The sequence below is a fragment of the Meles meles genome, chromosome X (assembly GCF_922984935.1).
Source record: "Meles meles chromosome X, mMelMel3.1 paternal haplotype, whole genome shotgun sequence".
In the NCBI taxonomy this organism is placed as follows: Eukaryota; Metazoa; Chordata; class Mammalia; order Carnivora; family Mustelidae; genus Meles; species Meles meles.
Genome location: NC_060087.1, coordinates 27,729,909 through 27,743,430, shown reverse-complemented (window position 1 = coordinate 27,743,430; position 13,522 = coordinate 27,729,909). Strand labels below are relative to the sequence as shown.

The window sequence follows — 13,522 nt, the reverse complement described above, 5'->3', positions numbered from 1 at the left end:
GGGATCCCCCAAACTATGGCTTTCCACTTAACGTTTGTAGTTCATAAGTAGAAATCCAAAGCCAGGTGTAAGTTACCCATCAGTCTTTATTTTTCTTATTTTTTTTTAGCAATATTGATGTGGCCTACTAACACAGTTGACATTCCAACTTTGTCTGATTTCCATGTAGAAAAAGCTAGAAAGTTCTTCAGAGGTCAACTTTTCATGCAGATGGGCAATACTATCTGTAATTCTCAGATACTGAAATACTAAAACTCAGAGAATTCAAGTGACTTGCCCCAACTCATGAATCACTAAGTCTAGAACCCAGAAGTTCTTGCCCCTCATCTGATCACTTCCAGCAACACTGAAATATACCAAAGCAGGAGTTAGCACACTACACTGCAAGGGACAAATTCAATCCACCACCTGATTTTGTACATGAAGTGTTATTAGAACACAGTCACGCTCATTTGTTTACATTACCTCTGTTTGCTTTCACGCTGCACTGGTGACAGTCAGGTATGACAGGAACCATATGGCCTATAAAGCCTAAGGATTTACTGTCTGGCCCCTTATAGAAAATGTTTGTGGAGACCTGCTCTAAGGTCTAACTATAAATTGTTTGGCTGTCTCTATGAGTCTGTATGAGGAGATAAAAGGCAAAATATGATTCTCATCTTTTATCCTTAAAAGTAACTACCTGTATAATTTTTTCTGTGCTCCTGAAGGTTTGAGAGCCATAAATCCCAAGAGCAGCCATTTCTCTAGATCAGTGGTTGGCTAATTTTTTTCCAGAAAGGATCAGAAAGGAAAAGTTTTCAAATATACCTTAGGATTTATGGGTCATATGGTGTCTGTTGAAAATAATCATTCAATGCCAGGATCAGAACTTAGGGAGCTGGGCTTAAGAGTCCATAGTCTTTATTGCTAAGGACTTAGGAATGTAGTAAAACCTGGGGAGCAATACTTTCAGTAAATGACTCTGGTTAAAGTATTGCTTTAAGCAGATCAGAGATTTAGTCCTCATTCAAAAACTGTATTTATAAAGAGTTTCAGAGTAAGTCTATCAGGTTTCCACAAGCAAGTACTTCCTTCCAAACACTGTGGCTTCAACTAACTCCCATGGGAATTTGCTTGTAACTACTCTCTCTTCTCTACATCCCTCCAGTTTAATCTTCACACAGCAGCCAGAATGATGTTAAAAAATAAGTCCAATCACAGCACTCCCGTGCTGAAAACACTCTTATGGTTCCTAATCTCGTCAGAGTAACAGTCAGCATCCTCACAGTTACCCTGCAGGGCTTACCCTTCCCAACCTCTCTGGCCTGCTTCCTGCTACTCTCCCCTTGCTTGCCAGGTTCCACTCACCCAGTCTTTCTTATTTTTTTACTGAACATGCCAGACACAGTGCTCCCCGGGGCCTTTATGCTCATGGTTTCCTCTGCATGGATCAGTCTTCCCTGAGATAGCCCCTTGATTCATTCTTTCACTTCCAACTAATCTTTTATTCAAAGACCAGCTTCTTAGTGAGGCTTTCCTCTCTACACCTTCTCAGATGTGCCCCTCCCATCCTTCCTTAGCCCACACATGTATCTATGTCTACCTGATGCTTTGTTGTTTTTTTTTCTCTTTAGCACTTTTCATGCTCTGAGGTACCATAATTTATATTTTGTTGTCCATCATCTCCATTAGAAGGCAAGCTTCATGAGGACATGAAAATTTTTTCTGTTTCATTCACTGTTAAATAACCATTGCTTAAGCTCTTTATAACATAAGAGGTGTTCTTATATTTAGTCAGTATTTTTTAATGCATTAATGCTTTGGGGGTTTGTTGGTAAGATTTCATTTGTCAGAATAATTCTGTGCAAAAGACTCTGAAACCTGTTCTTCATGAGTGGAGGGCTTCTAAGTATGGCTTCGGAATATCAGTCTCATTACTTGATGGTCACATCTGTGTCCACTCTCTTATTGGCCTTGAACAGTCCAAGTAGGTACCTCGGTAGATTATGTCTTCTTGGTTTCATAACACTTGCCACTTTAAAAAAATCAATATTGCATTATACTTTGTATATTTGGACAGATTATTTTTGAAATCCATAAATCTCTAAATCAGAAAAAAGCCTCTCTTTGGTGGGCTGCCCTTGATTAGCTCTGAATGGAAAGAGAGAACCTGTCATTCCTTGTCAATCAGCTTGGCACATACTTGACAGCATGCAGTTACAGAGAAGGAGAGCCACGTTGCCGTGGTCTCGCAAACCTAATTGTAGATAAATAAAAGAACAGTCACCCAGTATGAGAGGAAAGAGAAAGAAACGCAACTGCACAATGTTGTGTTTTTCCATCCATCAGCCTTCATTTGTCAGAGTCTGCCTGACAATGTAGGCCAGAGAAGTCAGGCTCTAACACAATATTGATTCCATTTCATTTTTCGTTTCTTGCTACCCTTTTTAGCAAACAGTTTGTATGTGGAATGAGAGATGGTGCAGTCGAAATATGTGCCCAGGTTACATTTATTTTAAAGGCTTACTTTGGTTTTTCATTCTGGGAACCCATATATTTTGTTTGTTTGTTTGACTGTTTCACTATAATGTTGTGATTGTTAGCTCTTGCTGCGGTAACAAACAGTCCTAAATCTCAGTGATTTATAGCAAACGTTCATTACTCTTGTGTCTGTAAATCAACTGCATCTTTACTTCACACTGTGGATCACATTCAAGTTTTCTTATAATAAATTGTGGATCTGCTTCAAATGTCATCTCATTGCAGAACCCAGGCTGAAAGAGCAACTCCCATATGGTACATTATTCTCTCATGGTAGAAGACAGGAAATGGGGGTACTAGCTGATGTTGGATTATCTTTAAAGTCCCTGCTTATAGCTGTCATGCAGTCTCTTCTGCTCACAGTTCATTGGTCAAAAACTAAGGCACATGGTAAAGACCAAAATCAGTGAGGAGGAAAGTGTATTCACACACAGCGTAGACATGTTTATAGGGTCAGCGAATAATAATAAAGTAATATTGTAGCATTCACCAACATCTTGGAATTCCCATGTTTCAAATACATGCTTTTTTACATTTCAACTTCTCTGAAATTGAGGTATAATTTCCTAATGGTGTCTACAAAATCTGATTTTTTAACTTTCTTAGCAGTTCATAAAATGATAGTGGTTCTTAGAATCCATGATATCTTAGAGCGCATAAAAAATTGTTGATTGTGGGGATTGACAAAATAGCCAAATGGCAGGAAATACTCTATAAATTAAAAAACTAAGGTAATGGTCACTTAAGTTTGCTAAGGAAAATGTCATTTTTATCTTGAATTTCTTTTTCTTTTCAATAGCCACATATGTATCTCATTCACACCAGCTTATTTGAACAAAAAACCATGCATTAGTGTAAATCTTTTATCTGTCCATTCATATATATATTCATTTTAAAACTTCAGTTCAAATACAAAGTGTGATTTTCTCATTCAAAACCCTTTTGTGAGGTCTCCACGAAGGTTCTGAGGGTAGTGTAAGAGATCCTTCTTTCCTGGCTCTTGCCTTCTACTCCTGTACCCTTTCTTCCTGTTTCCCCACATGGGATCACCATGCTGCCTCCAGCTCCTGTCCTTGCACATCCCAGATTTCCCCTTGCAGTACCTAATACCATCTATTCCTTTTGTCATCCTGGTGCATGAGCTCTCTGTGTTCCAAGCCTTCACTCAAGCCTTTCTTCAGCTGTGAGGCTGGTCCCCACCCTTTTGTTGTCCCTCAAACACAGAACTCACCAGTTCCTTCTCTACGCCCCACTGTACATTGTATTTTCTTGGCTGTTCTGCCTGTTCCCTTGTAAGTTTAATATATGATCATTTGTCTTTATCCTTTACAAAAGTCTGTGTTATGCCCTGTAGTATTCATAGTTGCCAGCCAAGACTTTAAAATATAGTAAATACTCATTCCATATTTGTCAAATGAACAAAGAATGAGTGAATGTTGGAATATATGTGAGAGGCTGTTTATAGCCTCCTTATATGGTGATATATAGCACACCGTATAGACGTATTATTCATGTGTTATGAGGCTAGCAATAGGTAAAATGATGGAGAAACAATTAAAAATTAAAAAAAATAAAACAAGGCAAAATACCTCTATGTTACACTTTCCTTGGGGCAACTTTCTAGTTAAAAAAAAAAAAAACAAATGTGTATAATCAGCTTAATATGAAATTAGAAATATAACATTGACTATCAATTTTTAGCAAATGTAAGTGTGCACTAATATGCATCGGAAATGCTGCTTTCCCCCTCACAGGTGTTGTTGAGTCTTTTCTCTTCGCTAACCTTTGATTCCCGGCTCATCAGACCAAGAACTCCCCAATAAGAATAATACTGTTTCTTGTGCCCCTTAATCCTAGCAATGTCCTTTACCCTAGCAATGTCCTTTGGCCCCAGCAGCAAAGCATAATTCTAGTTTTGAGCTTCTTCCATCACTGTTGGAACCAGCCTCATACTGAGAATTACCTCATACTCATACCCAGCCTCAGACTCAGAGCAAGTGATGGCACACCCTCTGTGGAAGTCTTAGTTCCAGCATCTCAGGGACCCTCCAAGCTTGCAGGTTTGCTAATCTAACTCTTCCCTCTGTTCTCCCAGCCACAGGGGTCACAGTTGCTACCTGCATGTATTTACTTGTTTTATTTAACATTCCCTTTTTGCTTAAATTTGATACTGTTAATCAATCTTCTTTATTAAATGCTCTATTAAAAAAATAACTAAGACCGAAGGTGCTTAGAATGTCACTCCATTTGGAAAATATGTGAGAGCTAGCTTTTAAAATACACCTTGATATTCTCCTAGTGATTATTAACAAAGGATTACTCCCTATTCTCTAATTGCTACAAATTATTTTCTTAAAATTATGCATGAGACTGTAGTGAGCTGTCAATTCTGTGAAATGAGGGAAATAAAACTCTAGTCACATCATAAGGGTCTTGACTCCTGGTGAACAGTCTTACACTGTAGGGGATATATTAAGAATAAGGCAAGGGCAAAAACCTAAATGGAAAGTTGCTTTTATTAGAGGTGAGGGTTCTTGTTTTTGTTTTTGTTTTGTTGTTGTTGTTGTTGTTGTTGAAATTCTATGAAGACTTTCTTGTCTGAATGTTCTTTGAAGTCTAGCACTTTCTACTTACAAAAACTGGCCACTATAATTAGTTATGTTTCCATTTTAGTGTGACCTCCTTCACCTTTTCTTAAATCATATAAAGATATAAGGCCATTTGTGAGATAAAAGGTTTATTCATACCAATTTTCTGACCTGGATATCATCAGTTGGACAATCATAAACCCACAAAGAGATACCCTTGGTGCATTTTAAAGGCTACGGAAGAATTTATTCCTTTTCTATGGGAAGAGATGGGATTTTCTCTCACTTGCACCCTAAAAGGATATTACAGAATATACTGGAATTAAATAGGAAGAGAAAAAAATAGCATGGTATTAAGAGATATGAATGCCAATTTTAGAGCATGTACACACACAGTATACACAGCCAAGGGAGGGATAGAATGGACATTTAGTAGCATACATTTCCTGGTTACAATTTCAACTCTGACACTTGCAGACCATGTGGCTTTGGGCAACTGACCTAATCTCCCTCAGTCTCAGCATCTGTAAAATTACATAATACCCTTTTTGTGGGAGTGTTAAGTATGAGGGGAAAAAATGTATGAAATACACACTGTTTGTCACATCGTAAACTGTTAGTAACTCTGTAAATATTATTACAGCAGTTAATATCATTATATCAGTTTCTTGACATTTTCAGCACAGCTAAGGATTGTAGCAGCCTTTTTTTTTTTTTTAATTTTGTGTGGTCCCATGCTTTGGCTGGGGTTGTTTGCTCTGCTATGCTTTTCAACTTCTCTGTGTCAAGCATTGCATGGAAAGATAGCAACATTTTTTTAAATTTAGTTCACTTACATTTCCATTTTCTCAGGATGATCATCAGCTTTGTATGTATTTTTCTCACACTAAATAAAAATACACTAAAGAGTATTTTAAGTGAACTTAATTGGATTTACTACACTTGACCCTTCAAGCAATAATATTTGACCCTGAACAACTGACCTACCTTTTATCTACTAAATTCACACCACAAATAAATGCAGTGAGGTAAATTGTAGAATTTTATTTTCATAAATGGCCTTTGTGAAGTGATTTAACAAAGGTACATTTAATTAGAGATCAGGTTCTCCAAAACATTGCCCAGAAATAACAACAAAGAATTTAGAGCTGAGCATGATTCTTTCGCCATTGTTCTGTTTCTGTGGGACTAAGGGTAAATCTCATCCAGGTACTTAAACTCTTCATTATTTCATTGAAGGACAAAGAGATGACATTAGCTGTGATAGAAGGACATGCTAATAGGAAACATTTCTATAAAGGGAAATGATGTGACTTTGCAGTGCTCATTCATCAGAGGACTAAATCTGGGGCTAACCTGATGGCCTGAAGAGGGAATATCTTACCTTCTGCAAACCAGGGACATTTCACAAGGTGTACCAACTTTTCCTCAGTTCATCTAGCAAGGACCTGCTTCAGATTTGGCTCTAAGTAGTATCTGGGCTGCCCTAATGTCAGCCTTGATGTTGTTCATGTTCATTTGCCAATGAAAATTTCATGAATTAGAAAGTGTTTATTTCCTAAGGGAATTCCTTGTGATAAAAAATGCAGTCTCCTAACTCTATGTGCCAGAGTCTTCTGAATAGTAGCATCAATGCTTTGCAATCTTCAGAACTATTTGGGATTGCAGAAAAGGGGCAAGGAGAGAAAGATGTTAGTGTTTATCATTTGGCTGCATACCTGAAACATCAGTAGAATTATTGACTATTTGTGACCATTTTCGGAAGATATACAATTTCTACTGGGTGTTACTTATTAGCAGTTTTCGAGGAAGAAATACCCAATTCTCACAAAGTCCACGCTGAATTTGAACTCGTTACCAGTTCTCAAGATTTTTTTTTAAATAACTTCTAGAATTTCTTATGGTTCAGAAAGCTAGGTCCTGTTTTCCTCCATAATTATTGTTCCTTAAGGTAGTGTGAGCTTCTACGTGTTGCATGTGTACCCATCAAGTCACAGGGCTAGTCTTATGTTATAAAGGCCCCCTTCCACTGACATTTATTATAAAGAAAACTAAAGAAATAATCCCCTTCATGAGTGTGTGCCGAACACACATAAGCTGTAAGCACCCTGTGTGCCCTATAAATGATAGTAATTTGGGTTTAGAGGACTCCGCGCTCTGATGGGCTGAGAGTAAGATACAAACGGAGTATATAAACGAAGCAGTGGCATGAAGACACGTACACACAGCAGTACTGGGAGGCTCCACGGTAGGAGAGGGAGGAAGGGAGATATGGGTTAATCAGGAGTTGCTATCTGGGGAAGATTGCCCAGGCCCTGACTGACGCCTGACATTGATTAATCAATATTCCATCCTAGTGTTTAACAAGTGTTCCATCCAAAAAGTCTTCTGTAATGTTTAACTTCACTTCCTTCAGCTTCAATTTATGCACATTTCTTTTATTCTCTCTTCAAGCGAGCTAGACAGCAGCCAATAACAAAGCACTTTATATTCATACCTAAAGAGGTTTTTGTTTGTTTGTTTGGTCATTCTTCAGTCTTCCCTGGACTAAGGGAAAACAAACATTTTTTTTCTAAATAATTAAAGCATTCCTCAAAAGGCCTATTTAATTTGACTGCTTAATAATTAATAAGCCTTGACATGATGCTTTAAGTGTTTACTCTTTGGAAAGAAACTTAATCTTAACAATCATGTGGGAAGAATTATTTGGTTTTATTTCAAAGCTAAATTTTGGATCCAAAGCCCAAAAGAATCCTGTTAAAATAAGAAGTTTGTAAAGTAAAATGAACATTAGGATTACTGAGATTATCGAAGCTAACAATAGCATTTATCCATATTAATCATATTCATAAGTCCTATTTCTCATTATTGCATTTGTGTTGTTTTTTTTTTTGAAAAACAAAGTTAGTGTCTGTCTTTCTATTTAAGAGTATTAGAGTAGAATTCAAGGAGATTTGGGATAAATATTTTCAAATTTACTGTGTTCCACAATGGCCTCTATTTCTTCTCTCTGCACTAAAGCTACTTTTTTGTGCCCCAATATGCCATGCAGAAATTGATCCACAATACATGTGGAGTCTCCAAGGGTATATTTAAATTTAGTAATTTTATTGCTAACTGTGAAGTTAATCTGCACTGTATGTGTTCTTTTCCCCAGGAAATTGAAGTAGCAGTTCAAGGTAAACAGCCGGATGTGGAAAGGATTTTGTCTAAAGGGCAGCATTTGTACAAGGAAAAACCAGCCACTCAGCCAGTGAAGGTAATGAAGCAACCTCTAGCAATATCCATTACCTCATAATGGGTTATGGTTCCCCTGTTCTACATTTGCCATTGACATGGTCTATTTATAATCAATGAAATAACTTGTAAAGAAATATTGTCCATACACAATAGCAGAGGCTGAGCTGTCTTTTTGATCAACATATCCTATTTATATATTGTGATCTTAAGGCTATTAACAAGTCATTGCATTAAAGGACTCATTTCTGTCCTGGTGTGCTGCCATCAATACAGAAAGTAGTCCCACCTTCAAGGTAGATTAAATTCTTTGAGGCTTTATTGCTTTGCTTGCCAGCCTTGATGCTTTTCATATTGTTTGGCTTAATTCAAATCAAGCTACTGCATCATACTGTCTGTCTCCAACAGCTGTAAAGAATCACAATATGGTCTGTGACCTTTCTTTGTGACACTCTTCTTATGAAAGAGGAAAATCGGCATTCGTGCTTTAGTACTTTATTGGGTCAAGAATTTTTAGTGATATGTCATGTAATTCCTACTCTCTTTGGTAAAAAGCTGGTCTGGGAGAAAGCTTTCTCCTTCTTTCCTTGCATACATTTTGAAGTCTGGGATACATTTATTCACAGACTATGACACGAGGAGAGAAATGGAGAGCCAGCTCAGTTTTCGAAAAATAGCTAATCAATGGCTTCCATTTGCAAATGAGAGTCCAGTGATAAATAGACGTTAGGTATAGGGTATCTTATTTTCTCTACCTGACCAAATCATAATGGGTTCCGTTATGCTGGAGATTCCCGAGAGCCGGGAATGGTGGCTGTTTATTGATCAGTCCTGGTTTCTCTAGCTAACATTACAGGTTGAAATTTAGTGAGCCTTGCCCTCATGTTTAAAACTGCTCTAAAACAGTGCAGGTCAATAACCTCATTATACAGAACTAGGTTGTCCTTGCAAACAACATTACCATGACTTAGACTCTGTCCCTATGGTCACTGCTGAAGCTTGCCCCAAGCTCTATTTCTAGAAAATTGTTTGTTTTTCTTAGAGTTTACAAGAGGCCTTTCCTTAGGTAAATGTAAAGTTTTAGTCTAAACATATGCTGTCCAAACACCAGATGCTAAAAGGCACAGATTTATGTGTAGAAACTGATAGATACTTATTCAAGAATAATTTGTTGCCATCCCTAATGTCCATAATAATAATAATAATAATAATAATTGGCAAACCGTTTCAAGCCTGGTATGATAATTTTCGTAGAGTAACACTGTGTTCAGTGTTTAGATTGGGGAGCTGGAGAAGGTCCTGAAAGCAGCAAACTTCAGGGTTTCTACTGATGCTCCAAAGAAAGTCAGTCCCAAAGTGGACACTTTCCTTGGTTAGCAGAGTGACTCTGGTAGTAAGCAATAAAACAAACAAATGGACCATTCCAGAGGTCTACTATGTCTACTCTTGTTTGCGTCTCAAAGTGTTGGTGCAGAGATTGGCACAATTGTTACAGATTACAGATATGCACTGAAATTGTCTTTCACCTCTCTGACTTTGTTAAAAAATGACAGAGGAAAAATTCTTAATTGAAAGTCAAGGAGAAGATTTTTGTCTTCATTGTATGTAAACAATTCAAGCAATTGATGCTAACTTATCATACCTCCCACTCAAGCCTTCAACTTCTGGGCCGCTTGGAGATCAGAACCATCTGAGTGAGCATTATCTACTTTCTGCCTTCCTTTTAGTGATATGAAAGGGGAATTAGCTTTCTGAAATAAAAAGAAGAGCAAGGAGGTGCTAGCTTTCCTTCTCATCTGCAATCCTTAAAACCATTTTGTAGAGTGAGCACTCTCTTTCCTTCTGGTCTCTCTCTCTCCTACATTTCCTTTTAAGTCAGCTCATTTGGGAGAAGTAGAACTTAAGTGAAAACTCATTCCTGTTCTACCATTTATCCCTTGGATCAACATATCAAGTTGATAGAGGCAGAAGGGCAAGATTGTCTTGGGAGAGTGGGGGTGTAGAGAAATAGTTGATTCACATGCAGCACTTTAGATGGACCTTGTCCTTGGAAACACCTGAAGATGAGATGGGATTTGTGGGAGCCCAAAACACTAGAGGCTCAGTAACCACCTCATAGTTCAGAATACAGAACCCAGCACAGAAAGGCAACAAGCCTGTAGGGACTGTTTAAATCTCTGCATGGATCAAAACCCTCTTTTCCCAGGTCTAGGGATGATTTTTCGGAAGGGTGATTTATTGCTCTGAAAATACATAAAAAAGCCCCTTTGAATTTTCATTTCATATATCCAAATTTAAAAATTATGTTACTCCTACTACTTTTTCTCCTTAACTTCCAGGTTTCTCACCCCTTCATGGATGGGAAAGAGGGGGTCTGAGTAGCCTGAGGCATATGTTCAGGAAAAAAGTTTGGAAATGATAAGTTATGAAGAAGAAAGCAATATTTTTAAAGAAAATGGAAACTCTTCATGATGCGCACACACACACACACAAATAAGATCTAGTGTTTATTTTTTTTTAAGATTTTATTTATTTATTTGACAGATAGAGATCACAAGTAGGCAGAGAGGCAGGCAGAGAAGAGAGGAGGAAGCAGGCACCCCATTGAGTAGAGGGCCCAATGCAGGGCTTGATCCCAGGACCCTGAGATCACAACCTGAGCTGAAGGCAGAGGGTTAACCCACTGAGCCGCCAGGTGCCCCAAGATCTAGTGTTTAAATGGATAGTTCATATGTCCTGCACTTACAGACATTCTAATTGAGGATGTAGCAGAGCATGAGTCTGTTTCTTAGGAAACTGTCTGACAGTTGGCATGTCCACATGTTGCCTCAGACAGCCTGTCTGTCAGGCTCCCATGCTACCTTCCCAGGCTGAGTTCTCTTTGAGACCTGGCCTCATCCCTTTTGAGTCATTTTCCCCCTTTTCCTTAGCTTCATCAACTTCTCTTGGATTTCTTTAATGTTCACAGATAGTACATTTTTAGTTTCCTTTTTTGTCATCCCCGACTAACCCACTTCTTCCTTATTTTCTTTGAGAATTTCCCCCTAAAGCTCAAATATATTGTTAGAGACAATTCTACTAATGACACAAATGTAGCACTCAATCTCTGATGCAAAATTACTGGACTTTTTTTTTAGAATAATGTGACTAAAGAAATACACATTCTTATTTTGCTTTCTATCTCCTTTTTCTCTCTCCCGACTATACATGCACACACATACATATACACATGCAGTTTTATTTCATTTGATTTGTATAAGGTTCCTTCATCTTTAGAAATTGAAGATGGGTTAGATAAATTGTTAACAATTTTGCTTAAGTTATCCTTTGGTAATAATATTTTATGATAATAGTGCTGATGGAATCTTTTCTAATACATTCCACTTTGTACAGAGTAATTTTGCAGTTTAAAAGCAGCAATAACATCAGCCATCAGTAACAACAATATTGACAACCACCAAAAAAAAAAGGCAGTTGTTATTTGATTCTTAAGGGTTTTTATTAAACTCTCTTTTGAACTAAAGCAGTTAGAAGACATTTTCTTCTATTGATACTTATTCCTTAACTCAACTTGTGACACTACTCTTTCTATTAAAATGTTTTCAATGTGTGTATGTATTTTAGAATACTTATATCACCTTCTGTGTATCAGAAGTGAGAGCACTAAAGAATTTTAAAATGTCTTGGTGACTTGCTGAAGTGATGAGATGAAACCAGCTGGTTTGCTTTGCTACCATTTTAGATTATAAAAACAAAATCTGGCTACCATGAATCTAATGATATATGTTACTAACGTTCTTGAATTCTTTTTAAATGTAACAAAAAACCTAAGGTGTTCGGGGCCTTCTGGATTTGGGCAAACTGTTCCACCCCAACATTTAACACAAAATAATTGCTGTACACAAATGGTCAAGAGGGCAATTATAATCTTCCAGGCTAATCTCCTCAAATAGTAGCTGCAGAATGACAGCGTCATTAGTCATTTTCAATTAAAGTCAATCACAACCAGGGATGTTTCATTTTCCCAGCTGTTTTGTTGTTAATTAATAGATTAAGCTTGGTTTTTTTCCCCAACAAGTTTGTTCCACTGCTAATATCAACCTCAAACATTTCCAAGAACTTCCTTAAAGTTTATTTGTTTGCCTGATAATTTTTAATACATTACTCACAACACAATTAGTAGAAAAATCTGAAGATTTTTAGATGGCATAGCAGGTTGAGTGGTATCTTATTGGTCAAGATCTTGCCTAATGAAATATTATACTTACAACAATATTTGGCTTTTATACATGTTCTCTCAGGCACATGATCTAGTTTATCTGGTGTAATTTTTTTATAACATCAAAAATCAATAGGGAGATAACAGTCATATGTTGGTCCCCCCAAAATGAATAGATCCATTTTGACTCATGCATTTGGTGAACACAGTTTCCATGTCAGTGCTTATAGAAAGAGTTAGGAGAAAAGTTACAAAAAGAAAGTAACAATATTAGAAAGATTGTATAATTGATTAATAGCAGAGAAGCAGAATTTCATTTTTTAAACATGTAAGTTAGGTTTACAACTGAGGAAAAGTCTTTGACTGTGAGAGGCTGAATAAATACTAATTATATATGCTTGAAAATAAGGAGAACCCCACTTTCCCCTAGGGAAACAAGATTTATCATAGATTTTTGGGCAACTTATGAAAACTTAAAAAGGAGGATGAGATTGCAAATGTCAACTTCATTTAATTTCTTAATTGAGCAGCATTACCATATTTTAAATCTCATTTTACAGAATAGCTCACTTTTAGAAATACTGCTTTTGCTGTATCATATTTTATGAATCAGTTTCACTCACACTCTTCATATGTATATTCCAGAATTCTAGAGCTCACCATCTTCCTTCTAAGTTATCTACGAAATGGATGGCGCTGTTTGACTCCCTGTATGATTAAAGCTGTCCATCCAAAAAGTACTATGAACATACCTATAGTCAAATAGTTAGGATTTTTAGCTTACCACAGCAAGGGAGAAATCTCTCCAGGGAGACTCTGGGACATCTCAGTAAGAGGGGGTTAGAAAGAGCTGCTTCTGGGATTTGGTTGGCTAGAGGATTCTAAAGAGGGATTAGGGAAATGGAAGCCATTTGGATTAGATGCTGTCAACAGAGTCAATGTGGTGATTGGGTAC

General features: G+C 37.2%; 1 protein-coding gene across 9 annotated transcripts in view; it reads left to right on the top strand.

Annotated features, from left to right (window-relative positions):
* DMD (dystrophin) overlaps positions 1–13,522 on the top strand; it is a 2,324,635-nt gene that overhangs the window by 1,611,418 nt on the left and 699,695 nt on the right. For all 9 annotated transcript variants that reach the window (XM_045994540.1, XM_045994546.1, XM_045994545.1 and 6 more), the window contains one exon: positions 8,269–8,370. In XM_045994540.1, the coding sequence (XP_045850496.1) occupies positions 8,269–8,370 (102 nt within the window). The remainder of the gene's footprint in view (positions 1–8,268; positions 8,371–13,522) is intronic.